Genomic DNA, 12,596 nt, shown 5'->3' with positions numbered 1-12,596 from the left:
TTTCTCCATTTTGCTATGCCCCCACACTGTCTCCACATTCTACCCCCTTTGTACACTGCCCAGTTTCTATACTGTGACCTCTCACACTAACCCCCATACTGTGACTCTTTACATTTTTCCCCCATATTGTGACCATTCACTCATTTCTCCCCTCATACTGTCCCAACACACATTTCTCACACTATATTGTCCCCTCACACATTTTTCCCCATAGTGTCTCATCCAACTCCTCTCCCACTACACTGTACCCTCATACATTTCTCCCTAAGACTCTCCCCTCACACATTTATCCCCCATGCTGTTTCCTCACACAGTTCTCTCCCCATACTGTCCCTTCACATATTTCACCCCCTATAACGATCTCACACATATTCCCCTCTGCTGTTCCCATACTTCCCCTCATACTGTCCCTTTACACATTTCTCACCTCAGACTTTTCTCCTCCATGAAGTCCCATCACAGTTTTCATCCCCTTACATTACCCCTATTGATTCATAATAACTTTGTTGAAACGACAGTGACCATTTAAATTACCGATCACATATCCACAATACAATTGTTACTCCATTAAATGAATAATCCTTCAGAAACTAGACAATAAATGGCTAACTTTAGACATTGAAAACATGAAGATGTGATGGTTACGTGTGACTGGACACACTGCCTTCAGCAGGGCAAATTTCTCTGACACATGTGACCCTGGATACACCGCCTCCAGTAGGGTGAATTTAAATAATATAACGTGCAGCCGGATACACCGCCTCCAGCAGGCGAATTTTAGAATTACACATGTATCTGGATACGCCGCCTCCAGCAGGGTGAATTTAAATAACAAAGGGAAACACCAGGGAACAGTTACAGTGGTGGGCCCTGCAATAGGGAATGGGGACGTGGCGACCTCCTGCACTCCCCTGAGGCAGTGTCCCTAAATTCCTAACGATCCCTATACAGGTTCCTCACCTGGCGCCGACCAGGATACCTAAAAATCCCTAGCTCGCCCTGCACCTAGCCCTTTCTAGTGAAATGGACGGTGCAGAAACTAATCCCACCACTGCACTAAAACACACATAAGGGAAGTCAAAAACAGTGAAAACACCACTTAGCTTTGCTTTGTTGCTATTGCTCCAAGCAACAGAGCACAACACCAAAGTTCAGCTTCACCATTGAAGCTCGACACCTGAATTCAGCTTCCACCTGAAGCTATAACACCAGAGCTCCCCTGAGCTGCCAGGATCTCCTCTCTGTAGTTCCTTCCTCCACCAGACTTGGTTGGAAATGAGCAATATCACCAACAGTGATTGCAACACCTGACACTCTTTTATAGGTCAGAGTAAGAGCAATCACACCTGCTTTATAATCACGTGCACTAAACTAAAGTAACCAGAGTGCAATAACCCTAACGGCCACCGGGGGCAAAACTAGAACTGAAACCACCACAGTGCAATGACCCTAATGGCCACCGGGGGAAAAACTAACCTTAACCCCTTAACGACCAGGGGTATTTTTGGTTTTACATTTTCATTTTTCCCTCCCCTTCTTTCCAGAGCCATAACTTTTTTAATTTTCCATTTATATGGCCATGTGAGGGCTTATTTTTTGCGGGACGAGTTGTACTTTTAAATGACATCATTGGTTTTACCATATCGTGTACTCGAAAACAGGAAAAAAATTCCAAGTGCGGTGAAATTGCAAAAAAAGTGCAATCCCACACTTGTTTTTTGCTTGGCTTTTTTGTTAGGTTCACTAGATGCTAAATCTGACCTACCATTATGATTCTCCAGGTCATTACGAGTTCATAGACACCAAACAAGTCTATGTCCTCTTTTATCTAAGTGGTGAAAAAAAAATCCAAAGTTTGCTAAAAAAAAAAAAAAAAATTTGCGCAATTTTCTGAGACCCGTAGCGTCTCCATTTTTCATGATCTGGGGTCGGGTGAGGGCTTATTTTTTCCGTGCCGGACTGACATTTTTAATGACACCACTTTTGTGCAGATACATTCTTTTGATCGCCTGTTATTGCATTTTAATGCAATGTCTTGGTGACCAAAAAAACGTAATTCTGGCGTTTTGAATTTTTTTCTCGCTACGCCGTTTAGCGATCGGGTTAATGCTTTTTTTTTATTGATAGATCGGGCGATTCTGAACGCGGCGATACCTAATATGTGTATGTGGGATTTTTTTTTTACTGTTTTATTTTGATTGGGGCGAAAGGGGGGTGATTTGAACTTTTAGGGTTTTTTTAATTTTTTTTATTTTTAAACATTTTTTTTTTACTTTTGGCATGCTTCAATAGCCTCCATAGGAGGCTAGAAGCATGCGCAACCCGATTGACTCTGCTACATATGGGCGATGAGCAGATCGCCCATATGTAACAGATTTACTGCTGTGCTTTCAGCGCCGACCACCGGGTGGCGCTGAAAGCCTTATGCCTGGAACAACCATAGAGGTCTCATAGAGACCTCTGGTTGTCCAGGCAACGTGACGCCGACCCCCGATCACGTGACGGGGTCGGCGATGACGTCATTTCCGGCCCGGCGGCCGGAAATTCTATTTAAATGCCCGCTGTCAGCTTTGACAGTGGCATTTAGCTAGTTAATAGGCGCCGGCGGACGGCGATTCCGCTCGCGCCTATTGCGGGCACATGTCAGCTGTTCATAACAGCTGACATGTCCCGGCTTTGATGTGGGCTCAGCGCCGGAGCCCTCATCAAAGCAGGGGAAATGTCTGATGACGGACTGTGTCCGTCATTGGACATTAAGGGGTTAAGCACACAGCTTAAGGAAAAAAAAAAGGTTACTCCTGCTTTTATCTGTCATAATCCAACCTGGATCATGACAGAAGATATCTGAAGAAGGTAGGAACCAAGAATAGGTCAAGAAATATTCCATGTTATCTTTCTTCAACCACAAGACATGAGTATCAGGCTTTTACAAAAAAAATATTCAACACTGCTAGGAAGTAATTTTTTGTGATTTCAGGTCAGACCTCAATCCTGAAACATCTGGGGATCCACTCCATGCATTTTATTATAGGCAAAACTGATTTCTCATACAAAATATTTGAAGTAAAATCTTGGCACAGGATCCATATATGACAAAACTTCACTGGAAATTAAAATGAATTTCATGTGGAGTTTCTGAAACATTTCATGTTTTAAGATACTTCATCACTTCTTCCGGGGGATTTAAAGCCCTTATAAAACCTGTCTAATCATTCTAGTATGTCAGACATGAGTGGCTTTGTATCTTTACAAAATTCGCTGACTGCTCAGATTTTTCAGTATGTAGTCAGATATAAATGACCTAGCTAATCTAAAAGATGACTGAATATATATGGAAAGTATGACAGCATTGAGCAGGTAGGAGTGACATCAGCGAGAGTAAAGTTTAACTGGTTAGTGTCAAACAAAACTGACTGTGAAAGGAATTCTCTACTACAGAATGGCCAACAGCATAGGAATACATTATCGTAGGCCAACCCTTAATACCTAGGTGTCTCTGCAGTCACCAATCATGCCGTCTTTGATAACCTTTATAGATCTATCTAGCTATATATTGTATACTACTAAACAATGTGATCTGATAGATATACAATGTAGCTATGTTATTTTATTTACAAAATTCATTGTCCCTAGTAACCTATCAAAGCTCAAATTTAATTTCTGCTCTGGTTCAGTGTGGCCAATTTTCACTTTTTCCACTTTTTTTTGTTTTTTCCACACCCTTCTTCCAAGATCCATGACATTTTTATTTTTTGGTTAATATGGACTTATGAAGACTTGTTTTTTGCTGGCCAAGATGAACTTCGGAATGACAGAGTTTATTTTTAACATTTAATGTACTGAAATACTGGGAAAAAGTTCAAAGTGAGGTGAAATGGTGAGAAAAAAAATCTGTTTTACGGGTTTCATTTTACAAGGTTCATTATACAGTAAAAATGATGGGGTGACGTGATTCTTCAGGTCAGTATTATTACAGTTATACTAAACTTGCATTTTTTTTATAGTTATTATGATTATTTTAGTGGCTTTAATAACTTTATTAAAAAATCATTTGTGTCCCAATTTTCTGAGACACATTACTTCTTTCAATTTTTCCACCAATGGAGCTGTATGTGGGCTTGTTTTTGCATATCAAACTGCAGTATTTGTAGGTGCTATTTTTGAAGTATACTGTATATGACATTTGGATCTGATTGTATTGCATTTTTTTGTGGGAGGTGCAGAAAACAAAAATGGCATTTTCATTTCTTTTTTCTTGACGGTGTTAAATTATTCTGTATTTTAATAGAACAGATTTTTACAGATGCAATGATACCAAGTGTGCTTCATTGGCTGCATGTAAAGTCATGGGCAGCTATATAATATAGCAGACAACTGTCATGAGTGGAGCAGGCTCAGCTTCTGAGCCTGCACAATACATCTAAACCTGCTCCATGATGAAGTTTATACCTTGCCAGTAATTAAGATCCTATTAAACATGTTCCCAAAAGTAGGCGATCAATGTCAAACTGGTGGAGTCTGATCAGCTGAGTGCCCTTTAATGTATACCAGACAAAACAATGTACATTTAGCAGTAATTTCGACTGGCATTACAGGTTTGTATTATTCAAATAGAGGGAGGGGTGATATTGAGCATGGCTGCTACTCAGTATGGCGCTGTGTAATCAATGAAGGGGAGCATACGCATCAGTCCTTTTAAACAAAGTTAAACCCCCATTGCTCTGACAATCATCACCTACCCTAAAGATAGGACATTTATTTAAAAAAAATAGAAACCACATTTTAAAAAAATGTAAATGCCAAAATCAGTCTTCAAGTTGAGCCAGACATCCACTTTTTATGTACGTCTTCTATTCGTGTTTTTCATAAATAGAACATGTACCTATTATAGTCTTTGGGGATATTTAAAAGTCCCCCAATTTTTGCAGAGTGTCCACACAAAAACAAAGACATTTTTTTTCAATTTTGTTTTGAGTTACAGATCAAATTCGCCAATACAAGTGAATGGGACATTGATAAAAACAGACAACACATCTGTGTTTCATCCGTGCACTTTTTTTTTACTTTTTAATGCTTGTGAGAAGCTTGGAATTTATCTTTTGCATATGACAAAAATGAATGCCACACTGTGTAAACAAATGTCTGAATTAGACCTAAGTTTTCTATCTTAAAGAAGCACTCTCATCAAAATTTTTATCCCCTTAATATATTGCAGTCATCATATTGTTCAGGGTGATTCACTCGCTACTTTACCCAGAAAAATTGATGCAACTTCTAAAAGAGACGATCTGTCATACTGAAATTTAGACTGGACATACAGTACCTTGGCTCATGAAACAATGATGATTTAAAGTAGGTGTTGAAAATGTCCACCATTCGCATCCAAGCACACCTGTACGTGCTGTTCCATATTGATGAATGTCTTCAGCAGGAAGTCTGGGGTCGTAGCCTGAATTTCTCGCTGTATGTTGTCGAGTGCTTGTAATATTCGTGGCTTGTTACTGTACACCTGACTCTTCAAATGGCACCAAAGGAAACATCCTCCATCATGCCTATGCAGTAATGTTCCTGTACATTCCAGCTTATTCACCAATGACAGTATACACTGCTTGAATGGCAGATTTCGACTTATAAACTTCTTTATAAACTCACTTTGGCACCTGTTTAAGGACTTAGTGTTCCAATAAGTTTTCACTATGAAAAAACGCTCCTTCAAACTGTATCTGTACATTGCTAAAAAAATGCAGAAGGAAATCAACAGGAGTGAAATGCAAGCACCACACACAAACTACCGAATTGTATGCAGAAAGGCGTGCAGCAAGTCTACATCATAGTAGAAACGACCTACAGAGTGACAAGTCAGCGAGACCCTCGGTGAAAGGGTGTTTCTGATCACTGATGCTGAGGTTCATTGGACTCTCACTTCTCATGAACCAAGGTATGTACAGTCCAAATTTCAGTACAGCCGACACTCTCCTTTAGAAGTTACAGCAGTTTTTCTGGGTAGTGAGTGAATCACCCTGTATAACACTGTGTACTTAGAATTGCTTATTTTGTCCTCCTATCCAGCTTATTCTTCTCTTTTCCATTAGGTCTATGAAATCTAGACTAGCTGAATCCTTCTAAGCTGTATGTAGAAACAGGAAGTCTCTTTTCCCTGCATGAGTAATTGTGCAAAAGTCCCTGGAAGGCGGAGGAGGAGCAGCTGTGTCAGGAGTTAAAGAGGGAGATGACTCATGCAGGAAAAAGAGACTTCCTGTTTCAACATAGCACAGAGAAAAAAGAATTAACTGGGTAGAATGGCAAAATGAGCAATTGTAAATACACAGTGCTATACAATATGATGGCTGCAATATATTAAGAGGAGAAAAACTTTGATGGGAGCTCTTGTTTAAACCTTTAAACATATCCAAGCCTTTTGATCATTGTCAGAGACAATCTGTTTGAAGAATACACAAAAACACAGTACCCCAAACAAATTCATCTGCACAAAGAAAGAACCTGGAAAAAGGAACTCTATGTAGACATTGTTGGAGTGGGGATTTGAGGTCTCTTAAAGAAAATGATTTTGAGGTCCCAACCTCACTCTATACAGAATACAGCACCTTTTCATTGCATCATACACCGTTGTTACATGTAGGTCATATCATTACTAAGGTCTAAAAGACTAAATGTGAACCAAGCCAAAAGAACTACACTGTCATGTAAAATAACAAGTCTCATTGTCAGCTACGGTCAAGATTAATTATCCTCTCTCGAAGCTTTGGGCCTTTATAATTGTGTCAGAACTTGGTTTGACTCGGATGGTCTTGTATGTTAGTGAGCAAATCTGATGTTCCATGAAGTTCTGCAGATAGTAGGGGAAAACACTAAGCTCTATGATTTTATTTCTATGGTTTTGTGAGTACTAAATGTATGATATCTTGAAATCTTGCAGGTAAATGGCATCGACATCAGCAATGTGCCTCACTCCTATGCACTTTCCATCCTCCGACAGCCCTGCCAGGTGCTGAAGCTTACAGTTCTCAGGGAACAGAGGTACAAATGTAGGAGCAATGGTGTCACCACAGACTCACAGTCCCCTCGGGATGACAGCATACATGTTGTGCTAAGTAAAAGCAGCCAAGATGTTCAGCTTGGGATAAAGCTCGTCCGCAAACGAGATGAGCCTGGAATATATATCTTTAATCTACTGGAAGGAGGAGTAGCAGCTCGAGACGGTTATTTGCAGGAAAACGATCGTGTTTTGGCAATCAATGGCCACGATGTCCGAAATGGGACCCCAGAAATTGCAGCTCAACTTATACAGGTATTGTATGAAATACCATGATCAAAGTTAGAGAAACAAAAAATAACATTATCTTGGTGACCAAGAAAATGCATTGAATGTAGTTTGCATCCAAACATACACAATGGTAAATCTTTACTGGAGAAACAGTCAGTCCATATTCTAGAATCAGTATGTCCCCTTTCATTCCTGATGCTGCTATAGCAGGGGTGGGGAACCTTTTTTCTGCCAGGGACCAATTGGATATTTATTCCATCACTCGGGGCTGTGCAAAATTATCAACTTGAAATTTATTCTACTAGATTTCATAAAACATTTAATCAACTCACCCCTAATGTGAAGGCAGGAGCTGCTTCTCCGAGGTGCGACGATGTTAGGTCGTATTGATAATGTTGCTACTCGCAACTACTTTTCCAAATTTACATCGGTTTTGAGCACAGTTGACTCTTGATACACGCTATGAATTTTGAAAAGAACTTGCCACAGTAAGTTCTGAACACAGATATATTACACTGCAGGTCTCCTCACAGGGGGTAATCGCTGCTCACGTTACATTTATAGAGCTCAGGGCATATACATCACAGGAAGATTAGGGACAGATACATCACAAGAGACTCTGGGGCATATACATCACAGAATGGGCTGGGAACATATACCACAGGAGGCTCTGGGGTGTATACATCACAGGAGGGGCTGGGAACATATACCACAGGAGGCTCTGGGGTGTATACATCACAGGAGGGGCTGGGAACATATACCACAGGAGACTCTGGAGCGTATACATCACAGGAGGGGCTGGGAACATATACCACAGGAGACTCTGGGGCGTATACATCACAGGAGGGGCTGGGAACATATACCACAGGAGACTCTGGAGCGTATACATCACAGGAGGGGCAGGGAACATATACCACAGGAGGCTCTGGGTGTATACATCACAGGAGGGGCTGGGAACATATACCACAGGAGGCTCTGGGGTGTATACATCACAGGAGGGGCTGGGAACATATACCACAGGAGACTCTGGAGCGTATACATCACAGGAGGGGCTGGGAACATATACCACAGGAGACTCTGGGGCGTATACATCACAGGAGGGGCTGGGAACATATACCACAGGAGACACAGGACACATGGGATATATACACCATAGGAGGTTATTGGGGCATATACATGACAGGAGACACAGGGGACATATAAATCACAGGAAACTATGGGGCATATATATCACAGTAGTGGCTGGGGTCATATAAATCACAAGAGACTCATGTCTAACTCACAGTCTAACTCACTGAGAACTGATTGGTCAGTGTCAGTGTGTGCAATTACACTCCCACAACTGGTAACACCCACTTGTCAATTTATTTGTCAACTTCTAGGAGAACTAACACAGAAAATGCACAATGTTCAGTGATAAGAAAAGATGCTCTTGTATTATTATTTCGAGGTGAATTACATTATTAGACATGTAAAAAGAGCTGACAGGTCCACTTTAATTACTCCATAACGAGCCTGTAGCACTGAGCAACGGTTTATTTGCTTATTTTTATTCAATCTCTGTAAATGCAATAAGCAATGTATCCAGTTAATAAATGCTGACATGTCATAAGGATATCATATGTATTGCTAGAGGATGAAAGTTGAACCCTCTACTTAAAACATATGAAGCCAAAATCTGTACATTGTACAAAGCTTCATGTTTTGTTGTGTTAATGTATCACAGATCTCTTATGTTATCTCCTCAGTGTTAAAAAATCTGTAGCAAATCATTGTCTTTGTGATGTAATCATCTGGTCATCTCTAGAACTCCTCCAGCAAGTGCTCCATTATCAAGACACACTTTGATTTTTCTCCCAATTCACTGGATTATAATGGCTGCCATTTGTGTTTCTGCCAGTTGTATCCTGTTTGCTATTTGGGCTTTGTGATGTGGATTTTGTGTCGTATGGTATTTTAGTTTGTGATGTGGATTTTGTGTTTTCTAGTAGTTTATTTTGTGTTGTGGATTTTGTGTTGTATTGTTGTTTATTTTGTGATTTGAACTTTGTGTTGTATGGTAGTTTAGTCTGTGATGTGGATTCTGTGTCGTAGGGTAGTTTATTATGTTATGTGGATTTTGTGTCGTATGGTAGTTTAGCATGTTATGTCGATTTTGTGTCATAGGGTTGTTTATTTTGTGTTGTACTGATGCTTATTTTGTGATATATGTTAGTTTAGACTGTATGGGGGATTGTGTGTCGAACGGTAGTTTAGTTTGTGTTCTGATCTATGTGTTAAGTCTATGTTGTGGATTTTGTGTTATATTGTAGTTTATTTTGTATTGGGGATTTTGTGCTGTATGGTAAGTTACTTTGTGATGTGGCGTTGTTCAATCAAGTATGGATGAGACGGCATGGTGGAGTCTTGGGTGCCTGATTCATCAATAAGTGTACACACCTTAGTGAATCAAGTGTGTCTTAAAGGGGCATATATGCCCCGGGACTAATCTTACTCCAGCTGGGCACTGGAATAAGATTTTTGGTGTAAGGTATGCCATAACTCATCATGAATGAGATGAGCAGGCTTAGCCATGCCCTGTAGCGCCCCCATCTCATCCCAGCTCCTCCCTGTTTTTCCAGAGCTAGCCATAATGGCTTGAAAATTACAAAAATTCACAAAGTTTTTGCACAACAATGCGTTGCATAAAAATGTCACAACTTTTCAAAGTTACTCCAGATTTGTGGCGTTACACATTGATGAATCCGGGCCATTGTATTTCATTCCATTGTATTTGCTTTAGTGAATACTTTGTGTGTGTTGTTTTCTTTTCTTTAGTATATTAATTATAATATGGCATGACTGCGGTCGAACAGCTGTGTCTTTTTCCCGCATCTCTTTCTACATAACAAACGCTAATCTCACTGTTATCCAAGCTCGGGGCTCCAGACTTCTTGTTTAATGCAGGATGCTTAAAGCTTTACTTCTGCCAAGGACAGGAGAGAAATGAAAGCTGGAAAACCATTGGGATCTGGTCTTCTGACACATACTCAGCAATGTAATTATAAAATTCCTTTTCTCATGAAAGCTTTCCAGAGCCAGTGACATAAAGCAGGGCCAGTGGGGCTCTCTGGTAATATCTATCACTGCCATCACAGCCATTCATTTTGCTCACTACTGACTCCTGCAATCTCTGACAAGTTGCCAAGAAGGTATGTGTAATTTGTTGAGCGCAACACCTGAAAGTGATTATAGAGGCTGTATGTGGTGCCTCCTTGCAGAGTCACCGAGGTTATGGAGGGTACATTGAGAAAACCCAGTAACTAAAAATAAAATAAAATTTATCCTGAAATTAGAATTTTTTTTATTTTCAATATATTTGAGGAAATATAAACTTCCCTTTAAAAAAAATAAAAGAGATTTCATTGTAAAATGTGATGATTCTTTTGTTGAAACTTCTTTCTTAGAAGGGTGGAATTCTCTCGGGTAACACTCACGGCATATCGTGTTTCCAGATGCCTTCTTATGCCTCAGATAAACTTACTTTATAACTTCGGAGTGACTCTCCGTACTGGAGATGACATATTTAAATAAAACCCCACAGACAAGCATCAAAGCTGCTAGGTGTTCCCCGGGTCTACCAATATAGCTTTAAATCTTGCCAAATACTTTTGGCATCCATGGGGTTCATACACAAATACGCACACTGAAGACATATAGCCTTATTCTCATACAGTGGGGTAAAATTGTGCACGTTCTCCCACTTAAAAAGATGAGAGAGGCCTGTAATTGACATCATAGGTAGACCACAACTATGAGAGTCAAAATAAGAAAGCAAATCCAGAAAATCACCTTGTCTGATTTTGCAAGATTTTTTTGCTAAATATTGTGGAAAATAAGTATTTGATCATTAACAAAAGTTCATCTCAATATTTTGTTATATATCCTTTGTTGGCAATGACAGAGGTAAAACGTTTTCGGTAAGTCTTCACAAGGTTGGCACACACTGTTGGTGGTATGTTGGCCCATTCCTCCATGCAGATCTCCTCTAGAGCAGTGATGTTTTAGGCCTGTCGCTGGGCAACACAGACTTTCAACTCCCTACCTACCAAGGTTTTCTATGGGGTTGAGATCTGGAGTCTGGCTAGGCCACTCCAGGACCTTCATATGCTTCTTACGAAGCCACTCCTTTGTTGCCCTGGCGGTGTGCGTGAGATCATAATCATGCTGAAAAACCCATCCACATTTCATTTTCAATGCCCTTGGTGATGGAAGGCGGTTTGCACTCAAAATCTCACGATACATGGCCCCATTCATTCTTTCATGTATACGGATCAGTCGTCCTGGTTCCTTTGCAGAAAAACAGCACAAAAGCATGATGTTGCCACCCCTATGCTTCACAGTAGGTATGGTGTTCTTAGGAGGCATCACAGCTTTCTGTCTCCTCCAAACACGACGATTTTGTTTCTACCAAACAGATCTACTTTGGTTTCATCAGATCATATGACATTCTCCTAATACTCTTCTGGATAATCCAAATGCTCTCCAGCAAACTTCTGATGGGCCTGGACATGTACTGGCTTAAGCAGGGGGACACGTCTGGCACTGCAGGATCTGAGTCCCTGGCGGCATAGTGTGTTACTGATGGTAGTCTTTGTTATGGTGGTCCCAACTCTATGCGGGTCATTCACTAGGTCTCCCCGTATGGTTCTGGGATTTTTGCTCACCGCTCTTGTGATCATTTTGACCCCACAGGGTGAGATCTTGCGTGGAGCCCCAGATCGAGGGAAATTATTAGAGGTCTTGTATGTCTTCCATTTTCTTATTATTGCTCCCACAGTTGATTGCATCACACCAAGCTACTTGTCTATTGCAGATTCAGTCTTCCCAGCCTGGTACAGGGCTACAATTTTGTTTCTGATATCCATCGACAGCTCATTGATCTTCACCATAGTGGAGTTTGGAGTGTGACTGAGGTAGTGGACAGGTTTCTTTTATACTGATAACAAGTTCAAACAGGTGCCATTACTACAGGTAATGAGTGGAGGACAGAGGAGCCTCTTAAAGAAGAAGTTACAGTTCTGCGAGAGCCAGAAATCTTGCATGTTTTTAGATGACCAAACACTTATTTTCCACCATAATTTGCTAAATAAATCTTGCCAAATCAAAAAGGTGATTTTCTGCATTTGTTTTCTCATTTTGACTCTCATAGTTGTGTTCTACCGATGATGTCAATTACAGGTCTCTCTCATCTTTTTAAATGGAAGAACTTGCACAATTGGTTGCTGACCAAATACTTTTTTTCCCCACTGTATCTTCATCTCTTTGACAA

General features: G+C 40.4%; 1 protein-coding gene across 8 annotated transcripts in view; it reads left to right on the top strand.

Moving 5' to 3' along the window:
• LNX1 (ligand of numb-protein X 1) overlaps nt 1–12,596 on the top strand; it is a 294,610-nt gene that overhangs the window by 168,704 nt on the left and 113,310 nt on the right. For all 8 annotated transcript variants that reach the window (XM_073583540.1, XM_073583543.1, XM_073583545.1 and 5 more), the window contains one exon: nt 6,938–7,309. In XM_073583540.1, the coding sequence (XP_073439641.1) occupies nt 6,938–7,309 (372 nt within the window). The remainder of the gene's footprint in view (nt 1–6,937; nt 7,310–12,596) is intronic.

This window comes from Dendrobates tinctorius, unplaced genomic scaffold (genome assembly GCF_039654945.1).
Source record: "Dendrobates tinctorius isolate UK_male_01 unplaced genomic scaffold, ASM3965494v1 ptg000079l, whole genome shotgun sequence".
Taxonomy (NCBI): Eukaryota; Metazoa; Chordata; class Amphibia; order Anura; family Dendrobatidae; genus Dendrobates; species Dendrobates tinctorius.
The sequence above is the reverse complement of the archived record's forward strand: the minus strand, read 5'-3'. Positions and strand labels throughout refer to the sequence as shown.